The following is a 22,290-nucleotide window of genomic DNA, read 5'->3' on the forward strand; positions in this document are numbered from 1 at the left end:
TATAATATAATGATGACACCTTTAAACGTATATCGAATTATCTTTTATTAGTGTCGAAATCGATCTCGGTAAGGTCATGATGATACCTTCAAATACATCAAGCTCTAAAAATTTAAACTAGACGGAAGTCCTGAGATCTTTGTAGGGGGAGATGCACCTTAAAGCTCATCATATCCATTAGGTCAATTAATATTGCATCTCCTTTATATATTTGTACCATTTTCATTAATGTGATGCTTGTGGTTTCCTGAGTCGGGATATATTAGAAACAACCTCTCTATCTCCAAGGTAGGAGTAACGTCTCCGTACACACTATTATTCTCAAACCCCACTATGTGAAATTATACTGGGAATGCTATTATTGTTGGGCTTATCACAATAACCTCTAGTTTCCCATTAAGCAAACTAGCCTAATAACTTGTTGGGTGTGCGAACAAAGTCCCACATTAACAGTTGAAAAGATTGGGAGACTACATATAAGGTGTAGGGATCCTTTAATAGTGCGAGGCTTTTGGGAAAAACCGTGTGAGTTTGGCCCAAAACGGACAATGTCACACCATGAGTTAAAAGTATATTTGGGATTTAGCCCAACAATTGATATCAGAGCTCTGATTATTTATCCGAATTTTTACGGAATGAAGGCGAATATGAGCAAGATGGTATATTTAAATGAGAGCAATTATAGTGTTTGGAGAAGCAAGATAAAAGATTTGTTGTTCATGAAGAAGATGCATCTACCAGTTTTTGCAGCTCAAAAACCCAAAACTATATCTGAAGAAGATTGTGATTTCGAGCACCAGCAAGTATGTGGATATATACGAAAATGGATTGAAGATAATATTCGCAACCATATTGTAAATGAGACACGTACGAAATCATTGTGAAAAAGCTAGAGACTCTTTATGCTTCAAAACCCAGGAGCAACAAGTTATTTCTACTAAAGCAATTGATGACATTTAAATACAAAGAGGACAGTCCTATTCTTGATCATATAAATAATTTTCAGGGTGTCCTTGATCAGCTGTGTAGAATGGGAGTTAATTTTGATGATGAGATACAAGGACTTTGGCTTCTTAATACTATGCCAGACTTTTGGGAAACTCTTCGTATTTATTTGACGAATTCAGTCCCCTGAGGTAAGGTGACCATGGACTATGTCAAGAGTGTTATGTTGAACGAGGAAATAAGGAGAAAATCTTCGTCCTCACAAGCAGACATCTTGGTTACAGAAGACCGAGGGAGAGATAGAACAAGAGATTCGAGGAATAGAGATAAAAGTGGAAGTAAGTCAAGGTCCAAATACCATAATATCACGTGCAACCACTGTGATCAGAAAGGACATATTTATCATAATTGGGTTTTTCTTCTTGTTGAAAGAAATTATAAATCTCTCATATTTGGCTAGTCCCTTTTCTTATAAGAAAAGGTTTGGACTTCTATAAATTGAGGATCCTTTCTTCTCATTTAGTAGCATCCACAATGTAATCATATGGGCTTTGAGAGTCTTGTTTAGGGGGAGAATTTCGGGACAAGTGTTAGTCTGCCATTTTCGTGAGGTTGTTCTCTCTATATTTTGTACTCTCTTTTTATATAGTGATGGATTGCTCATCCCCGATGTAGATGTAGGCCAATTGACCGAACCACATTAAATATTTGTGTCTCTTTTGGTATATTTCTCTTTTATTGTCTGATTTATCGTTGTTCAAGATTTGTTTTACTAGCTTCCGCATGTCATGTGATTATTTAGATCCTAACTCAATTTAACATCAACTCTCAATCTTTTGTTTCCCTAATTTTTCTTTTTTGTAATGATGGTAGAAGGAGAGAGCAATTGGGTTCTAGACTTCTCTTCATGAACTAAGATTTTGACCCACTTCTTTATTTTTCACGAGGGAGGCATTTTGTCCAAATCGAAGTAAAGGATATATTTCATGCATCCGAGGAGTATTTTTCAGTTGTTTTGGAACTAGAAAGTGTAGTAGTTTTTTTTAATTATACAACATCAATAATTAGAGGCGACGCCATAATTTAAAACTTAATTATAAGTTAAAATTTTAATCTTTTTTAGTTATTACATTCTAAATTAATACATATTTAATATATTTTTAAAAATAAATTCAAAACTTATGTCAAAACCATTGAGTTTGGTCGAACTCATAGCTATGGAGAGCTAGATCCGCCAATAACAAGACAATTTGAATGTGAAATTTGGATGGGACAATTATCACCCCTAATGTTGTTGGATAATGATGAAGTCATTACATGTCATTTCCATCTTTCGTGGCAACCGACATATTGTTATTGTTTGTACATGTGAACATCATTTTCCCCTTTGGTATTACAGTGTGTTTACATTCAAAGGAATCCCATCAATATGACAAAGCTAGCCGGGCCATGCATATCTTCAATTCCACGAGCAAGCTTCAACTGAACATTTGAGTTTTCATTGTACTATATTTTCCAAATTAAGTCAATATAAACTTTGTATTAATTCGAAGCACATGGCCAATAATTGGCCATGACCAACCATAGGTAGAACCAAGATTTAATGTTTATTAGTTCATACAACAACTTCAATAAATTTGTAATAGTAACTGGATTCACGTTCAAACATTTATATATTTAGTAAATTTTTCGCATTTATATTATTTGGACAAAAATTATTAGGTTAACGTGAATCTGTATGTTGCGTGGAGGATCCGCCCTCGTAGCCAAGTACAGAAAAAATTTATGGCTTCTCGCTTAGCACGCTTTGTTTCCTTACTAGACGACATCTTGCGTGACAAATGAACAGTATTCTTTTCTTTGTTTAGGTTTTCTTGTCACATGGACTTACTTAGTGAAAACGAAGAAAAGAGTCCGAGTTTCAGAAAAGTGAAGAAAAAAAACTTCAAGAAAAGGAATGTATCTCATTTGTTTGATTGAAAAGAAAAATAACTTTGAACTTCGAATCAAGGATATAAATGATGTGTATCTTCTCCCAAACGGATTTAATTTATGTATGCACAGAATTTTTACATGGTCGTTCAGTGTGTTTTAAATTATTATAACATGTAACTTGTCGTACTTTTTAAATTACTTTAATTCACTTTTATGAACAAGTTAACCATTTGAAATTATTTGAGAGTTATAGCAGAAGCTGTTTCTCTCTTTCTTCACTGAACAAAATACTGTAACATCATAAATGAAAACTCACCGACATATTTTAAATTTTAATACTGAAAGGTAATTAGCTTTGCCTTTCTATTTTTTTTAAAATTTTTTTACTTAAAACTCTTTTATCAACTAAACAATTATATCAAGTGCCAGGATGATGTTAGGACCCACATCCTTACTATTATGTTTATTAATTTAATATAAATATGGGATGCTAATAAATATATTAAAGAATGGAGAGAATATTATAAGGGTGTGGAGGAGTTTTGCAAAGTTATCTGGAGTAGGAATCAATCATATAATAAAGCCGCTAAAGGCGAAATAGGTCTCTATTCCTATCCTTAAAATTGATTTGATGTTTTAGGCACGTTTTCTCCTACAGTATTGGGATAGTTTCCGAAATTATGTACGAGAAAATCTATCGAGAAATAGCAAAGATTTATTTCGTAAGACTCGTGAATATTCAAAGATTACGATCTCAGCGGTACGATTCTTCCTGATTTTCTCAATCGAATCGGATTTTGATCGTCTAGGGATTTGGACTGCCTTTTTCTTTTTTTCTTTAAATAGGACGAATATGCTCATATATTTGACCCAAAATAATTCCTTGTTTTTTCCCTCAAATAAGTCCCTTGTTCTTATTTAACAGATGAGTTAATTCAATACTACAATTTAAGTCAGTTTTTATATAAATCCAAGCGATGATACAGATGATGAACCAACGTATTATAGTATATATTTTTTCTTTTATTAACAAGCAAGGAAATATCACAAATATATTTTTTGATCGTTAGAAATATCACAAAGATATATCAAAAGTAGACCAAATAATACAACAAAATACCACGAATCCTTGCTGATATCTTGGAATTCCTAAAGATATTCTAAACTTTCCCTACATATTGTTTATATTGCAGTATCAAGAAATACAATTTATATAAAGTCAGTTTATATACAAATTTAATACAATTTATACATTTGTATCATGTCATATATAGGGAAATGGAACTGTAAAGCAGTTATATATAAAGTTTGGCATCTTTGTTTTTCTTTTTTGGTCCTTGTAATATACTATATAGTTAGTATATTCTTAATCATTGTTTTTAATTAGCTCATTTATCGAACTGTAAAACAATTTATTATTTAAATAAAAAAAAATAAAAAAAAGCTACCTAAAATTCTCATTTAGCTATGACGCATTACTCATGTGACTTCCTTTCGGCCCTATTTTGTGGGAAAACAAATTGCATGTTGTTAGTTTCATCATCACACATTAGATGAGTTTGATATTACTATTACCTATAGGATAACATTTGAAGTTGAATATGTTCAAATTGATACTTTTAAGAACAAATCCATTATAAGCCAAAATCACAAGGATTAGAGTGAAAAGAAACAGTAGAATTTATCAGTTTAGTTTAACATGTGATAGCATGTTAATTAATTACCATCTCGCCAAGTTTTTAAGTTATGTTTTTACTAGTAATTGATACTCCCTCCTTATCAAATTATCTGTCGTGATTTTAAAAAATAGTTGTCTCAAATTATTTGTCATTTTAGAAGTTCAAGATAATTTTTTTTTTATTTTACCCTTAATAGTAATTGTTCTTGAAGATGGATAATACATAAATAACGTAAATATTTAATGAAGAAAAATTATATTTTAAGACATAAATAAGGGTAAAAGAATCCAAAATCCTTTCTAATTAATGTTTTCTTAAAAAACGTGTAAAAAAAGGACAAATAATTTGAGATGGAGGGACTAATACAAGTATTTTTTTCCACCGTCCAATGCATAAAAAAGATCGAATGGAAAAGCACCATGAACAAATAGTTCTAGTAGTCACTACCGAATACAGGAAAAAAAATAAAAAATCAGCATTTTGAAATATATACATTCAAAATTTGAATGAGAAAGCGCCATGAACAAAATCCCGAAGAAAGTATACGTATTAATTAGACGTACTAAATGTATCTGAATTAAAATGGTGAATTATTTACTCCTTATTTCGAGTGTGTGTGACAACACATCTGCTAAAGCTAGTTGTATTAGGAGAAAATTTTGTTGTAAAAGATCCTAACAATGCAAGCAGCAAGATTTGGTCCTCATTTATTAAGATTTAGCAAGATACTGTATCCATTTTTTCAAATTCCTCTCTATTTTGCCTGCTGATACTTTGGATCCTATCTTATATTCTGACCATATCAAATAAACATAAACTTACCCTTTAATTAGTTACCCCAAAAATAAAAATAAAAAATCTTGTTTTTTAAATTAAAAAGAAAAGAGAAAAAGCTGTGGAAACAGTAGTAGATACTGATACTGTTGTTTTGATACAATATGTACATCGAATCAAGAGAAGCAAAATTTGAGATCACAAAACATCTGTGACCACTTCTTGATTTTATTTTTTGGCTGATTCCTTCCCTTAAACATACCCCTAACCCCACCTTCTTCAAAATCTTTTTCTTCAGAAATTCCAAGTATCTTTCTTTTACTTTAAATACCCACAAACCACATTGCTTTTTCTTTACACTTTGATTCTTGATTCTTCTCTTCTTTCTTGCATCTTCTTCTACCTTCTTTTATTATCCTTATTGTCAATTATTATCCTTATTGTCAAGTGAAAAGAATGGATTTTTATGCATCTTCTTCAACAGTTTCATCTGAGGAACCCCATGTTCTAGCTGTGGATGACAATCTTGTTGATCGTAAACTTGTCGAGAGATTACTCAAGAAATCCTCTTGCAAAGGTAATCTCACTTTCTTACATCCTTTGATTTTGTAGTTAACTTACAATGACTGGATAATGTATGCGTTTCGGTTTCTCTTTATCAAATAAGAAAAATGTAGTATTTGTTTCAATTTGATTATCTTATTCTCTATCCATATATAAAATCTTGAAAGTTTCTCAAGCGCTGCATTATTAAAATTAAATTCCTCCATCTGAATCAGTGGGTGCAAAAGTACTACTATTAACACTAGCAGTTTTTAAGATTTCCATATGTTGAGTTGGCATCATTATCACATAATAGTAGTAGGTGCAATGTAATTCAAGACCCATTGATTTAAGTTTTGGATCTTCTCAGGACATTTTCTCCCCCTCTAATTCCCATGGAATGGCAGTTAAAAAAATTCGGTATTTAATTTTTTTAGCCGGTATACATAGGTTATATATAAATTATACATATATTGTATATCCACCGGCTATTTTTAATTTAAAAAAAAAATTTGGGAGGGGGTAAACGTGTATGAAAAGTAAAATGACACCATCTTATTAGACTTTTAGGTCAACCTTTTAAATATGCCAACCTTTATGAATACGTGATCACACTGATTCTTTTGTGTTTGGATCATATCTTTCCGAATCCTTTGATGTGGACTTTTAGACTCAAATTTATGTCATTCTCATTATTTTCCTTTTTCCAGAAATAGGAAAATACACCTGGATAGCATAATTTATGATAATAAATATTGGATGTAGCAAAAGAATAAGGGTCCTAGCTAGCTCTGGTATGGCCAGAAATTAATACCATGCCTCAGAGTTGATTCATCTGTACCTAGTAAAGATAATTTTATCTACTCTAATTCATTTGTAAAATTTTTAATTGGTTTTCAGGTGGGAGCATTTTCTCCCCTTAATAGCCTATCCAGTGTGAATCATAATAGTCGGGCCAATAAGCTCGAGATATCTGATATGATTAAATTTTTTGTTTTTGGAACCCCAGGAAAACCCACAGCCGCTACAGCCTTAATTGATTAATTAGATGAATATAATGAATCTTTAGTTTCTAAAAATTGTTTGTACTTTGCTTCAGTGACTACAGCAGAAAATGGTCTGAGGGCCTTGGAGTACTTGGGTTTGGGAGCTGATCAGGAGCATTCTACAAATGGCAATGTAATTATAATTGTCGATTTTATATTTGCTTTTACTTTCTCCAAGGGATGGTACTAATGTTTATATTCTTTTTCTATTTCCTTTTCTTTTTATGGGTTTATTTCTGCAGGGTTCAAAGGTTAATATGATAATAACAGATTACTGCATGCCAGGAATGACTGGTTATGAGCTGCTTAAGAAAATCAAGGTAGTCTTCATTTAATAATTCAACATTCATTGAACATTACTGTTTTAATCATCTTTAATTAGTTTGTTTTTCGGTTAAAAGGTGTTTTTTGGCACAAATTAATTACTTGAAATACAAGCAGGAATCGTCGATTTTGAAGGATGTACCAGTTGTGATTATGTCATCTGAGAACATTCCAACTCGAATTGATGAGTAAGTTATCAATTGCTACTATTTAATTACCTCAAAATATTGAAATTTTGAACTCTGTCAACTGTTACTAATCTAAATAAATGAATAGATGCTTAGAAGAAGGAGCTCAGATGTTCATGCTAAAGCCTCTGAAACATTCAGATGTCAAGAGATTACGATGCCAACTAATGCAATGCCAAGGATGAAGTGATCCTTATTACTATTTGAAAAAATAAGCTGAGAATTGTTTTGCATATGAGGAATGATTATGAGAGTTCTCAGATTGATATAAAGTTTAATTGCAGTATAATGACATACACAGAACTAATGTGTTGGCATTTGGTATCATTTCTAAGTTAGTTAAAGGCTTATAGCATCAAGGGATGCATATTCCCTTTTTGTCCACCTTAGTCTGACTTTTCTAATTTCCTTTTCTAAATTCTTGATTGTTGTTTATCAGAATTGTCAATACTAATGCCTGGAATCTTCTTCTTCTGAATTTCATCAGCACTTTAAACACCATTTCTTTGTTATTTATAGCATTAGTGTAAACTTTTTGTTTCTTTTGTAGATAAACAATTCACCTTTGTAATTTAGTCAAGCCCTTTAAAGGCCCAAGGGACAAAAATGATTGCAAAAAGAAGATAAAAGGAGGAACTGTGAGGAATGGTGTTAAAACCACATATTTGTATGGCCAAAGACAAAACTTATATACCTTGACTACATAAAATAAGGGGTCGTTTGGTACATAAGGTTGACCACAAACTTACTTCACCCCTCATGGAGCATGCCTAGATTCAATAACAGGCACAAATGCCTCTCAATCCAATCCGAAACGCGTCCGAAACTCACCCGAATCTTTGGGGCTCCAAACCAAACATTCATACAAGTCTAACAACATCATATGAATCGGACATTAAAACGCATGAATTTCAAAGGAAAACTCAAGAACCTCTAGAATTGCAACCAAGCATCTGAATCCTATCAAACCGATTCCAAATGATACCAAATTTTGTAGACAAGTTCAAAATAGCGAAACGAACCTATTTCAAGTCCCAAAACCAAATCCTGAACCCGATAGCCAAAAAAATCAACCTACTGTCAAACTTAGGGAAACTTATAAAACCTTCGACAAAACAAGTCAAATCAACCTAGGGACCTCCGAATTCAATTCCGAGCATACGCCCAAGTCCAAAATCACGATACAAACCTATAAGAGCCATCAAAATACCGTTCCGGGATCGTTTTTACAAAAGTCAAACTTGGGAGTACCGGGGGTTATGAGACCGCACTAGTTTTATAGGGTACACTTCAGCATTAACTTGTACCCCAAAGAGAGTTATTATCATGGCCTACGAGATCATGGCAGTTATGACTTATATCATTTCATTACACATTGTGTCACCTAAAGAAAAATGTCTGCAAGGACCCAAACTCAAGACCTAAAGGCTATTATAATATGTACTGCTCATATGCTAAGCATGCTGTGAGCTAAATGTGTCAGCGTGTAGCAACATGGTGCATGTCGAGACAATCCATCCAAATCTTCTAAGATGCTAAGAAACTTCAAAACGGACATTTACTACTGTCTCCGAGAGAAAATGCTACTATAGGCATGCCAACATCCTTGAGAGTTGAGACAATCTAGAAATGCGGCAACTTTGCCATGCAATTCTCCATGATGATCCTATAACACTTTGCAGAATTCAATAGTAGTTCCAAATCATTTGCACCGTGCTTCAGTAACAGTCATATTGCAAAAGTATCAAGGTGAAAGATATGAATGGCAGGTTTACTTTGCACGCAAGGGTTTTAAAACCTCAGAAGGAACTTTTCTGTTCACTAACATCAATAAAAAACTAACAGATTTCCACTGTTTTCTTCCATTAACTATTCAGGAGCAAAGTTTACTTTTTAAGTTCACAGGCATGCATTTCATGTAATCTCAGTAATTATCTCAAAGCCAAGTCTGATTAACTAACAATACTGAGCAGTACATATCCAAAAAATAAAATGCTTGTCAGCGGCGAAGAATTACTTATTTCCTCACACTATACATGAAGAAGATTGATTTTACCTTTAGAGGTTGAGACTAAAAGTAGGCTGATTAGATCCAAAGTAACTGATATTTAAAAAAAAATAAAAAAAAATAAAAAATGCTCCGGCTAATCTTCCTTCTGTGACCGTGTCTTTCATTTCCATATTATCAACAAAATGTGTCATACGTGTGAGTGGGCTTAACCCAAATGAAATAAATCAGCAAGACTTGGACAGTGTTGGGCCGCCAACAAACTTTGTTAGACGAAGTGGTCGGGTCAAAAGGCCCTCTCAGAAACTAACTGACTTTATCTGGAAAAGCAACGTGGGGACAGGGGCGGCCCGTCCATAAAGCGGGTAAAGCAATTGATTTAGGCCCCATATTTATGGGAACCCCATTTTTTGGTTTTATATATATATATATATATATATATATATATATATATATATAAAATAATAATAATACAACAACAACCCAGTAAAATTCCACTAAAGGGGTCTGGGGAGAGTAGTGTGTACACAGACTTTACCCCTACCCCGAAGGAGTAGAGAGGCTGTTTCCGAAAGACCCTCGGCTCAAAAAAACAAAAAGACAAAAGGACAAAAAGGGGACAATATCAGTATCACAACAACAATCATAGGATAAATAGAAACACCATGAAATCCAGAAGACAGATGCAAAGCAAAAGGAGATAATATTAGTAAATATTAGTATCAGCACAAGAATACACCAAAAAGTAATAAATTAGGAATAAATAAAGACATTATGTAAAAGTCCACGTTGCATCCTTGATACTTGCCTACTTCAAAGGAGTAGAAGGGATAAGTTATAATCTTTTGCTTGTCAAATGTAACTGGTAAAGCATCAACGTGACGCTCGTTGGCTAATAGGGGAAACACAACACACATTTAGCATCATTTAATTATACTCACATGCAAAGAGCGTGAAGGGACATCTCTACCAAAAATAAAATAACAAAGGATGTGTTCTGACCTGTTTTTGAAACAAAAGAAGAGCCCCTAAGAGAAATATTTTGTTGCTGAAACTCAGTTGCAGCTAGCTGGAGTAACGCCAGGAAAAGCAACATTCTCAGAAAGACTACTCCTTTTTGGCTCGTCTTTTTGTTCGTTGTTGCAGTAATAGTGCTTCTTTTTTTTCACAGATATTAGTTTGTACGTTTCATGTCGCCTAAATTTCATCTCAAATATGAAGCGAAGAGGCGTTTGAAGAAGAAGGGTTTGCAAATAAAGCTTTTTATATAAAATAATAATAATAATATTATAAAATGAAACGGTAAGTTTGAACACAAATTTGAAATAGTGGACCACAAGTCCACAACTTTCTCGAACAAAACTTTGTTGAGCAAAGTGAAGACAAGTAAACAACGAGTGCATTGTGCACTAATAGTTATGCCACTATATTATATTTTATACTTTGTTAACAACGTGACTAACTGACTTTGTCTAGCAAAGTGAAGATAACGTGTGCACTAATAGCACTATACCATTATATTATATTTTTATACTTTGTTCTTCAATTAATCACACTCCATATTTTGGTTATATCTAAATTGATGGTTTAGATTTATTTTCTGAGTTGAAAGTATTAAGAAAAATAGTACAAGTAGAAGATAATAGTTTAATCGATATACTCAATCAAATAAAGAGACTTATTCTTTTCCAAATGTCTATATTGCTTATAGAATAATGTTAACAATTCCAGTTACCGTTGCTTCAGCGGAAAGAAGCTTTTCAAAATTAAAATTGATAAAATCTTACTTAAGATCAACAATGTCTCAAGAGAGATTAAATGGGTTAGCTATATTGTCAATTGAGAAAGACTTATTACGAGAAATTGACTATAAGAAAATTATTAGTAACTTTGCATCTAAAAAAGATGCAAAAAATTGACTTCAAATAATATAAAAAAAATTAAAACATTAAGGCCCCTCATTAAAATTTGGCTTTAGGCCCCAAAATACGTCGGATCGCCCCTGCGTGGGGAACTAGGTATTTAGTGAGCAGTGGATATTGGAATTGGGTAGAAAAAAGTTTAAAGTTTGAAGTAATTTTCATGTTCTCTTCTATCCTCTCTGTAATTCTTTTTAACTTCTTAACTTCCTCTCCTCTTTTCTCTTTCTGAATCTTTCTCAGTTCTAGTACTATTATTGTAATAGTTGTTTGTTAGTTTGTGAATTAAATATAGACTTTCCTGTTATTACATTGTTATAATTTATTACTCTCTCCGTGTGAACTTATTTGACTGGGCACGGAATTTAAGAAAAGAGAGAAGACTTTTAAACTTGTGGTGTAAAATAAGTCACATATATTTTGTTTGGCTATAAATTATTGAATAAACCTAAATTGTTTCCAAATATGTAAAGATGTCATTCTTTTTGACACAGACTAAAAAGAAAATAGGTTCACATAAATTGAAACGGATGCAGTATTAAATTGGGTTATAACATTTTGGTGCTTTCATTGATTTGTCCGCGATGCCGGACTTGAAAAACAAAGGTTCTGATGAGCCGTTGATGGAGATATGCGAAACACAATCTGGATTTTCACGCGACCTTGCTGATTTTCGAACAGCTATGGGCTATGGCGCAAAATCAAAAAGTCATGCAAGATATCTTGTCTCAAATGGCCGCTTTCTCTTTGCAACAGCGTTCAACCGGACTTGAACTTTCATACCATCGTAGTCCTGAACCATCGCTATGCCAATCATCACACGGGGTGTCCTATCCTACTTTACGCCATAAACCAGCACCAGTGGAGTTTGGCCGTTTTACTGGTGATAATGCAGATGCCTGGGTCTTCCAAGCAGAGAGGTATTTCGAATTTTATTCCATTAGAGATTCTAATAAGTTAAGCCTTGCTTCATTTTATCTGGATGGAGAGGCTTTAGATTGGTATCAGTGGCTTTATAGAAACAAGCAATTGATCGACTGGGACCACTTTGCGGGAAAACTTCTTTGCCGGTTCAAACAACGCTCCTTATAGAAACTAGAGGGTCGTTTGGCAAAACTACGTCAATCGACCATTGTCGCTGACTATTTAGCCAAATTTGAAGTTATTTCTAGCGAAACGGTGGCCCTGACGGATCACTTTTTGATCCAATGTTTTATTTCTGGGTTGAGGGCAGATATTCAGACTGATGTTTTGGTACATGAACCAACTACTCTGGAGCAGGCTATTTCTCTGGCCCATAAGTATGAGCAAAAATATTTGGTTGCCAAGGGAAACAACCCAAAATTTCCTTACTCCAAACAACCTCCTCTTTTACCTACTCCTTCAGCTTCTAACCCGCCATTACTGCCAACTCCTCCTTCCACATTAGCTTTACAACCACCACCTTCTTCCTCCACGTCGACCACTAAAATTCCACTGAAACGCTTAACCCCGGCAGAAATTCAACAACGGCGTGAAAAAGGCTTGTGCTATTATTGTGATGAGAAATACTCAGCCTCTCACAAATGCAAAACATTTCCTCAATTATTACTTCTGGAGGATGACTCCAATGACCGAGTTCCTGAATCTTTTATCCCTGACGATGTGTTGGCAGAAGAATTGCAGTCTCTTGAGGTGCAATCTCATTCTGCAATTTCATACCATGCTCTATCAGGTGGCAATTCTCCGACTACATTGCTTTTTACTGGACATGTTAATGGATCTCCAGTACAGGTTCTGTTGGACCGGGGGAGTACCAATGATTTTTTTTCAGCCTCGAGTTGCAAAGTTTTTGAACCTAATAGTTGACCGCACTTCTAATTTTCCAATTGTGGTGGGTAGTGGTCAACGACTCAAATGTGAAGGTGTGGCTCGAGCGGTTAACCTCACTATTCAAGGTTGCACCCTTACTTTAGATCTGTATGTGCTCTCTATCAGTGACGGACCCAGGATTTTGTGCAAGCGGGTTCAATCTTACAAGTATATAACTTTAGTCGTAAAATAGTAGTTGTCAAGTGGGTTCAAATAAAATATTTATGTAAAATTTAAACAACTTTAATCCTAATTTATACATATACACAGTATTATTTTTTTGTGAAGCGGGTTCAGTTGAACCCGCTAGCCACCACTTGGGTCCGCCACTGCTCTCTATGCATGGTTCAGATATTGTTTTGGGAGTTTCATGGTTGGCTACTTTAGGACCGGTGGTTACTGATTATAGCAAACGCACATTTGAATTCTCCTTACATGGTACTAGACATAGTTGGGTGGGGAACCCTCCTATTGATGTTCAGCCTGTTCAACTTCAAAGCTTACGACGTCTCACTTCAGTGGATGTGATTGCTTCATTCTATCGCCTTGAGGTAATTCACGATTCCAGTCCATCTTCAAATAATTACCCCTCTGATCTTACTGCAATTCTGCTCGAGTACCAGGATGTGTTTTGCAAGCCCCATGGTCTTCCCCCATCGCGTGACCAAGAGTCCAGTCCTAACTCTGAGCCTGTGAATGTCAAACCTTATCGTTATCCCTATTTTCAAAAACAAATCATGGAAGATTTGGTGGCTGAGATGTTGAAAGAAGGTATCATCAGGCAAAGCACCAGTCCTTTTTCTTCCCCAGTGCTATTGGTTCGGAAGAAAGATGGCACGTGGCATTTTTGTGTTGATTATCGGGCCCTTAATGCCATTACAGTGCGTGACTTTCCCATTCCTACTATTGATGAGTTATTCGATGAACTGAATGGTGCCACATATTTTTCGAAAGTGGATTTACTATCTGGCTATCATCAGATTCGAATCCGCCCTGATGATATTCCGAAAACGGCATTCCGAACACATGAAGAGCATTACGAGTTTCTTGTCATGCCATTTGGGTTGTTTAATGCTCCCTCTACCTTTCAGGCAACTATGAACTCAATATTTAAACCGTATCTCAGAAAATTCCTCCTAGTTTTTTTTTATGATATCTTAGTTTATAGTGGTACATGGGAACAACATCTGGAACACCTAGCAGTTGTTCTTCGTCTACTACGGGAGAATCAGTTAGTCGCTAAACAATCCAAATGTCTATTTGGACAACAAAGGATTGATTACTTGGGCCGTGTCATATCTTCTCAAGGATGCCTTTGGTTGGACTGAACGACAACAACATGCATTTGAGGCCTTGAAAAGTGCCCTTGGATCTGCTCCAGTCTTATCTTTGCCCAATTTCTCTAAAGAATTTCATGTGGAAACAAATGCCTCAGGTATAGGGGTTGGTGCAGTATTATCACAACAAGGCCACCCAATTGCCTATTTTAGTCAAAAGTTGTGTCAGCGTATGCAGAAAGCCTCAGCTTACCATAGAGAGATGTTAGCAATTACACAAGCTGTTAATAAATGGCGTCAATATTTGTTGGGTCGCCGTTTTGTCATTCACACAGATCAGCAGTCCCTTAAGAATTTAACAGAGCAGGTTATTCAGACCCCTGAGCAACAAAAATGGTTGACTAAATTAGTTGGTTATGATTTTACCATTTTGTACAATCCCGGAAAGACCAATTTAGCAGCTGATGCTTTATCTCGGACCCCTGCAGCTTCCTTTCATGCCATTTCTGGTCGCACCTTTGATTTAATAGCGGATTTGCGGTAAGCAAATGCGAATCATCCTGAGTTGTTGGCTTGGAAACAGAGTATTCATGAGGAGGCAGAGACTCCTTCCCCTTTCCTCTTTAAAGATGGTCTTCTGTTGTATAACGGTAGATTGGTTATTCCTTCCGATTCCCCTCTTCGCATTCAATTGCTCAAGGAGTTTCATTCTTCGCCGGTTGGTGGTCACGCTGGGATATCTCGAACTTTCCAAAGAGTAGCTTCTAATTTTTTTTTGGAAGGGTTTACAACAAGATGTCAAAACCTTTGTTGCTTCTTGCCAGACCTGCTAGCAAATGAAGGACATTCTTAAACAACCAGCGGGTCTTCTACAACCATTACTTGTTCCAGCTTTGGTTTTCAAGGAGGTCACATGGAAATCCACAGATTTCAAGGTACTACTCTCTCCATGAGCACGGCTTATCACCCACAAACTGATGGCCAATCAGAAGCATTGAATAAATGTGTTGAACAATACTTACGTTGCTTTGTGGCTGATACCCCACATGAGTGGGCACCATTATTACCTTGGGCCGAATATTGGTACAATACTTCCTATCAGACCGTTGTTGCTATGACCCTTTTTCAAGCTTTGTATGGCAGAGAACCGCCCACCATAGCTCGGTATGTGCTTGGCACTTCTTCCAATGAATTGGTGGAACGTTACATGATTCAAAGGGATGAAGTTATGGATTTGTTGAAGCAGAACTTAAGCAAGGCCCAACGACGTGTGAAGGAATATACGGATAACAAGCGTCAACATGTTGAATTCGCAATTGGAGATTGGGTATATGTTAAGCTAAAACCTTTCTGGCAGCAATCTCTTCGCTTACAACGACATCATAAATTGGGAAGGCGTTTCTTTGGTCCATTTAAAGTTATCAGACGAATTGGAGTTGTTGCTTACAAGCTGGAATTACCGGAGGATGCTCGTATTCACCCTGTGTTTCATGTCTCTATGTTACGTCGCTGTGTTGGAAATCCCGATATGCAGGTCACTCCGCTGCAAGTTCGAGATCCTTCAGACATGATCTCCCATGTTAGGATCGGGAACTCGGGTAGTGCGGAATATAGCCAAACAATGGTATAATGGCAATAACAAATACAATGGAAGTTGATAACAACGACAATTAAAGTAGATAAAGAAGACACAAATTTAACGTGGTTCGGTCAAAGTGACCTACGTCCACAAGCGGAGAGGAGCAATTTACTATAAGAATAAGAGTACAAAAGAGAGTACAAAATTAGAGTAAACACTCTAATTAATCCCAAATACCCTAAGAGAATAACCTCACAAGATCACTCCAAAGAAAGGGTTCACACAAGTGCTTCCCAACACTAACTCTCATACAAAACACTCTTAATAAAGGAAGAAAGGAAGAAACAAGAAATGAAGACAAGTCTTGTTGGTGTGTCTAAAATAAACTAATGGTCTTCCCTTTTATAGGCAAAAAAGTCTTGACCTCTTAAGTGTAAAAGAAGAGATACAACTTGTGCAAATGATGTCCAACACACAATGCAATATTTTTGGGTCCCAAAGAATATTGCCAACAAAGTCTACAACTTTGCAAAGATGCTTATACTTATGTGAGATGGACTCCATTTGATAAAATAATGGCCATATTACATCCCAGTACTTTGAGGACAAGGTTATTGTCGGGGAAGGGAGTAATGTCATACCTGTGAGTGGGGTTAACCCAAATGAAATAAATCAGTAAGACTTGGACAGTGTTGGGCCGCCAACAAACTCTGTTAGACGAAGTGGTCGGGTCAAAAGGCCCTCTCAGAAACTAACTTTATCTGGAAAAGCAACGTGGGGAACTAGTTATTTAGTGAGTAGTGGATATTGGAATTGGGTAGAAAAAAGTTTGAAGTAATTTCCCTGTTCTCTTCTATCCTCTCTGTAATTCTTCTTAACTTCTTCTTAACTTCCTCTCCTCTTTTCTCTTTCTAAATCTTTCTCAGTTGTAGTACTATTATTGTAATAGTTGTTTGTCAGTTTGTGAATTAAATCTAGACCTTCCTGTTATTACATTGTTATATTAAATATTAAATTGGGTTATAACAAATGCTGCAGAAAAAGTATATGAGTAGCAAGCTTAACAACATTATTGTTTCAACTATTAAGAATATTAATGCGATAAAGTTGAACAGACCACAATATTCATTTTCTTTCTGTTTTTACAATTAAGTCGAGTTAAAAGGATAAATTTGTTGTTTTTGCCGATCTATAGTATTGACAGCAAAGAGGCTTAATAACATTATTCTTCCAATTTGTTGTTTTTATAAGGATGATCTTATCGTTGGTATCCTTAAATGAATTGTCAGCCTAAATAAGAACATAAATCTGCGTTCAGTGAAATGATGTTAAAAAGAAAACAGAGAAAGAGCTTCAAATGAAGCAGAAAAAATTCAAGGTTGTCGTGAAAGGTACATACAGAGTCAAATGTACTGCAACAAACTCCATTTCAAATAACAAGTGTGGCATTGTCAAGATCCAAACCAGTTTCTGCCTTTTTTTCTCCTCGTAAAGTCGAATAAAGGAATTAAGACACAACAGTGAATAATGTGAGTTCTAATAGATGCAAAATCCTTCTCCTGTGTTTGTGCTTGGGACCGTCTGTGTTACAGTATAAGTCAAACACTGACGGAGCCATCTGTAGCGGTGAAAAGATATGGAATTCTTCTATGAATCTATGAAAGGTATTAAAAAGAAAGAAAAACATAAAAGAAAGAAATTGAGCTTGAACAAATGCACCACAAAGAAAGAAAGATGAATCTTACATGATAATTCGGACGGCTTAGCTTGTTCCAACATTAGAACACAAATGCTAGATAAAATGGCAAGTCACCAGTAGGTTTGCATACAACTCGCATCTAGCATCGCTTCTTTAATTCCCAGGTCAAGACTGGGATCTCTTTCTTAGGAGGAATTTGAATGGCTGGCAAGTGCATAGGATTTCTGAGCTGTTATCTAAGTTTAGCAATGTCTCCCCCGACCAACAGAAAACTGATTCTATTACATGGAGAGGACATCCTAAGGGTCTTTTTTCTTTAAAGTCCTGCTACAAAATGTTGTCTTTTAATGATAACACTGCTTCATGGCCTTGGAAGAAGACCTGGTTCAATAATGCTCAAATTAAAGTTTATTGGAAACAACTTCTCTATCCTCACTAGGTAGGGGTAAGGTCTGCGTACACACTACGTACTCTCCCCAGATCCTACAACGTGGGATAATAGTGGGTATGTTTTTGTTGTTGTTAAAGTCTCTTGCTTTTCTTGGTTGGTGGCTAGGAAGGCCTGCCTCACTCAAAACAATCTCCAAAGAAGAGGCTTACATCTTTGTAGCAGATGTCCTCTCTGTGAAGTCCATCATGAAGATGCAAATCACCTTTTCCTTCACTGTAGAGTCACATCTCAGCAGCTGGAGCTTTTGTCTTTGCTATTTTCGGCATGAGTTGGACCATGCCACTTTCCACTAAAGAGTTTCTTATTTGCTGGAATGGAGAAGGACTCCCTAAAAAATCCCTCAAATTTTGGAATATTATACCACAAGCTATTTGGTGTAGAGTACAAACTCAAATCCATTCTTACTGCAGTTTGACAGAGTTAAAATATGTGAAATAGACTAACCAGCAAGAGGGCGAAACTGAACGTGCAACACGAAGCAACTACTTTTCAGTCCAGCAGCATTTGCGATACCGTGAAAAACAAAATTGGGAATACCAAATACAAGCATGTGCAGATAAAAACAGGCAGACATAGCTCACCTCGCAACTGTACAGGCAGAGCACGTAATAGGTGAATCTATAAGCAGAGTGATTGCAATTTACCTCTTCATAGTTTCCATCTCTCGCGTTTTGCAAGATTAACAAAGCCTATTAAACATTTAGCTAAATGTCATAATTTCTTTCATCCATGCTTGAATCCAGCACAAAATTGAAAGTACAACAAAGTGGGGAAGTATATACTATATAGACGCAAAGCAAAAGATTACCCTTTGTAGGCGAGACCCTCTTAGCTTTCCTCGGTGCCAAATGTAGAATATATTGGGATTAAACCCAACATAAATAATATTCACGGTACTAAAAATGGAAAAATAATGTAGCACCGAGATATTGTAATTAACAAAAATAAAAGAGTGACAACGACACCAAGATTTTTACGTGAAAAACTCTTTTGAATAAGGGAAAAAATCACGGCCACGAGACGAGCAACTAATATCACTATAACAAGGAATTTTATATTTTGTAGGTCCGAGTAAAATATTCCAAAGACCACTACAACACTCAAAAGAAATAACCCTCTTTTGATATTCTCACCCCACTACAATATCGCTCACTCTCTATTTTCCTCTACACAGTCTATGTCTCACAATGCCTGAGAAATACTCTCTGCAACTATTGTGTTGCTTCTCTTTCTGTGTGGTGAAATGAAGAAGCCGAAGCTTTTCTTTTATAGGAGAAATAGCCTACCTCTTCAACCAATCAGAATAAAGGATTGGTTGAAAATTTACAATGCAAATGTTTTCTTTCTTCCGCCTAACAATTTGACATTTTCCTTCTGCAGCCTACCATATTTGACAATGCAAAAGAAAAGATGGTTGTCAATCAAAAGAAGAAAGTTATATTCCTTAATTTATGGGATGGACCCCACAAATCTCCCCCTCCAGTCTCATTCACCTGAAGGAGGTAGCATTGTCTTCTAGTTTGAGTGCATGCCGACAAGTTCTTTGCATAGCTCGAACTTGTATCTTGGTACCACCTTGGTCAACATATCAGCAGGATTTTCACTCGTGTGAATCTTTTTGACATGTAAAGATTCGTTCTCCACCTGCTCACGAATTCAATGATATCTCACATCTATATGCTTTGTTCTTGCATGGTACATGGAGTTCTTGCTCAAGTCTATTGCACTTCGACTGTCACAATAGACGACATACTCATTTTGATGCAATTCCACCTCTTGAAAAAATCGCTTGAGCCATACTATCTCCTTGCCAGCTTCTGTGGCGGCAATGTACTCTGCTTCAGTTGTTGAAAGTGCAACACACCTATGCAATTTAGACTGCCATGATATAGCTCCCCCTGAAAATGTAAACAAATATCCTATAATGGATTTTCTGTTATCAATGTCACCTGTCATATCAGCATCTGTATAGCCCTTCAAGATTGGATGAGATCCTCCAAAGCACAAACAATCTCCCGTGGTACCTCTCAGGTACCTGAGTATCCACTTGAGTGCTTCCCAATGTTCCTTTCCATGATTTTCAAAGAATCTGCTAACAACACCAACTGCATGAGCAATATCAGGTCTGGTGCATACCATTGCGTACATCAAGCTTCCGACTGCTGAAGAATACAGAACTCTAGCCATATTCCCTTTTCTCCTCCACACTTGTAGGACACATCTTCTTGCTCAACTTTAGATGACTAGCAAGAGGTGTGCTGACTAGCTTAGCATTTTTCATGTTGAAGCGTTCCAGTACACGTTCAATGTACTTCTCCTGAGACATTCACAACTTTCTGCTTGTTCGCTCTCGATCTATCTTCATACCCAGAATTTGTTGTGATGGGCCCAAGTCCTTCATATCAAATGACTTGGACAAATCTCCCTTCAACTTTGTGATCAACCCCTTGTCTTTTCCTACAATTAACATGTCATCCACATACAACAATAATATAATAAAGTTATTTTCAGAAAATCTTTTGAAGTATACACATGGATCAGAATATGTCTTTGTGTAAGTTTGACTTTTCATGAATGAGTCAAACTTCTTGTACCACTGTCTTGGTGCCGGCTTCAACCCATAAAGACTCTTATTCAGTTTGCACACCATGTGTGTTTCTTTCAGCTACTTCAAATCCTTCTGGTTGCTCCATATAGATCTCCTCTTCCAAATCTCCGTGAAGAAATGCAGTTTTCACGTCCAACTGCTTCACTTCAAGATCTAGGCTAACTGCTAAGCTCGAGATTGTTCGAATATAAGTCATTTTGATAACATGTGAGAAAATTTCGTCAAAATCAATACCTTTCTTCTGCTCGAAGCCTTTTACCACCAACCGAGCTTTGTATCTAACCAGCTTGCCATTCCCATCTTTCTTGAGTTTAAAAACCCACTTACATTTGAGTGGTCTTTTACCCTTTGGAAGTTCAATCAGCTTGTACGTGCTATTTTTATGCAAAGATTCCATCTCCTCTTGCATGGCTTTCATCCACTGGTTCTTTTCTGGATGGGACATCACTTCCTTAAGACTTTATGGCTCCCCCTCATCACTGATGAGGACATACTCCATGGAAGGGTACCTGCATGACTCTACCTTTGGCCTTTCTGATCTCCTCAGAGGTTGAGGCTGTTCTTCTCCCTGAGTGGGGCGATCCACTTGCTCGACATCATCATCAAGTTATTCCCCTGTTCAATAACCTCACCAGGTTGCTCCTCCTGCTCGGCAACCTCGGCGGTCGTACTTTATGCACTTGTGGGATTGTTAGAAGAAGGAATAGTAACAAGGTTAGGAATAATACCATTCTTGGCCTTCTCTGGCATATCATCAGCAGTTCCAACTTCACTTTCTCGGAAGACTACATCTCTGCTTCTGATGACCTTCTTCTTTACGGGATCCCACAATCTGTATCTGAATTCTTCATTTTCATATCCGATGAATATGCAAGGAACAGATTTATCATCCAGCTTTGTTCTCTGCTCCTTTGGTACATGTGCAAAAGCTTTGCAAGCGAACACCTTCACATGCGAGTAGGACACCTCCTTGTTGGTCAAAACTCTCTCTGGGATGTCAAACGCCGACGGAACTGATGGACTCCTATTGATCAGGTAACAGGTTGTCTGAACTGCTTCACCTCAGAATGACTTAGGCAGTTTAGCCATTCTGAGCATGCTTCTCACCTTCTCCACAATGGTGCGGTTCATCCTTTCGGCTACGCCATTGTGTTGTGGGATTCCAGGAACTGTCTTTTCATGTCTAATCCCATAGTTCGAATAGTACTCTTCAAATTCCCTTAAAGTATACTCACCTCCATTGTCACTTCGGAGACGCTTTAACTTTTGGCTTGTCTCCCTTTCCACCATAGCATGAAACTTCTGGAAAACTTGAAACACCTGATCTTTGATTTTCAAAATATAAACCCATAATTTTCGTGAAGCATCATCAGTAAAAGTAACAAAATATTTGTTACCGCCCATCGATTTAATTTTCATTGGACCACAAATATCATAATATACCAAATCAACTATATTCAATTT

General features: G+C 36.1%; 1 protein-coding gene and 2 long non-coding RNA genes across 3 annotated transcripts; 1 reads left to right on the top strand and 2 right to left on the bottom strand.

The window, feature by feature from the left end:
- Window positions 1-5,669: 5,669 nt before the first annotated feature.
- On the top strand, window positions 5,670-7,912 carry LOC104114677 (two-component response regulator ARR17). Its single transcript, XM_009625178.4, has 5 exons — window positions 5,670-5,910; window positions 6,976-7,055; window positions 7,165-7,242; window positions 7,364-7,434; window positions 7,523-7,912. Exons 1-5 carry the CDS (start codon window positions 5,790-5,792, stop codon window positions 7,617-7,619), a joined length of 447 nt encoding a protein of 148 aa, XP_009623473.1. The 5' UTR covers window positions 5,670-5,789; the 3' UTR covers window positions 7,620-7,912.
- A 2,319-nt stretch (window positions 7,913-10,231) lies between these two features.
- On the bottom strand, window positions 10,232-10,654 carry LOC108948255 (uncharacterized). The gene is made up of 2 exons (XR_001972946.3): window positions 10,445-10,654; window positions 10,232-10,334 (listed from the first exon to the last, which is right to left on the bottom strand). It is a non-coding gene; the product is annotated as an uncharacterized lncRNA (long non-coding RNA).
- Window positions 10,655-14,696: 4,042 nt separating this feature from the next.
- LOC138907051 (uncharacterized) lies at window positions 14,697-15,598 on the bottom strand. The gene is made up of 2 exons (XR_011414753.1): window positions 14,916-15,598; window positions 14,697-14,835 (listed from the first exon to the last, which is right to left on the bottom strand). It is a non-coding gene; the product is annotated as an uncharacterized lncRNA (long non-coding RNA).
- Window positions 15,599-22,290: the final 6,692 nt, after the last annotated feature.

The sequence above is a fragment of the Nicotiana tomentosiformis genome, chromosome 3, assembly GCF_000390325.3.
Source record: "Nicotiana tomentosiformis chromosome 3, ASM39032v3, whole genome shotgun sequence".
In the NCBI taxonomy this organism is placed as follows: Eukaryota; Viridiplantae; Streptophyta; class Magnoliopsida; order Solanales; family Solanaceae; genus Nicotiana; species Nicotiana tomentosiformis.

Excerpts from the sequence above, each read along its gene's own strand:
- LOC104114677 (XM_009625178.4), top strand. The coding sequence starts at position 5,790 with ATGGATTTTTATGCATCTTCTTCAACAGTTTCATCTGAGGAACCCCAT. Across the intron at positions 5,911-6,975 it reads CAAGAAATCCTCTTGCAAAG|TGACTACAGCAGAAAATGGT; the intron begins GTAATCTCACTT and ends ACTTTGCTTCAG. Across the intron at positions 7,243-7,363 it reads AGCTGCTTAAGAAAATCAAG|GAATCGTCGATTTTGAAGGA; the intron begins GTAGTCTTCATT and ends AAATACAAGCAG.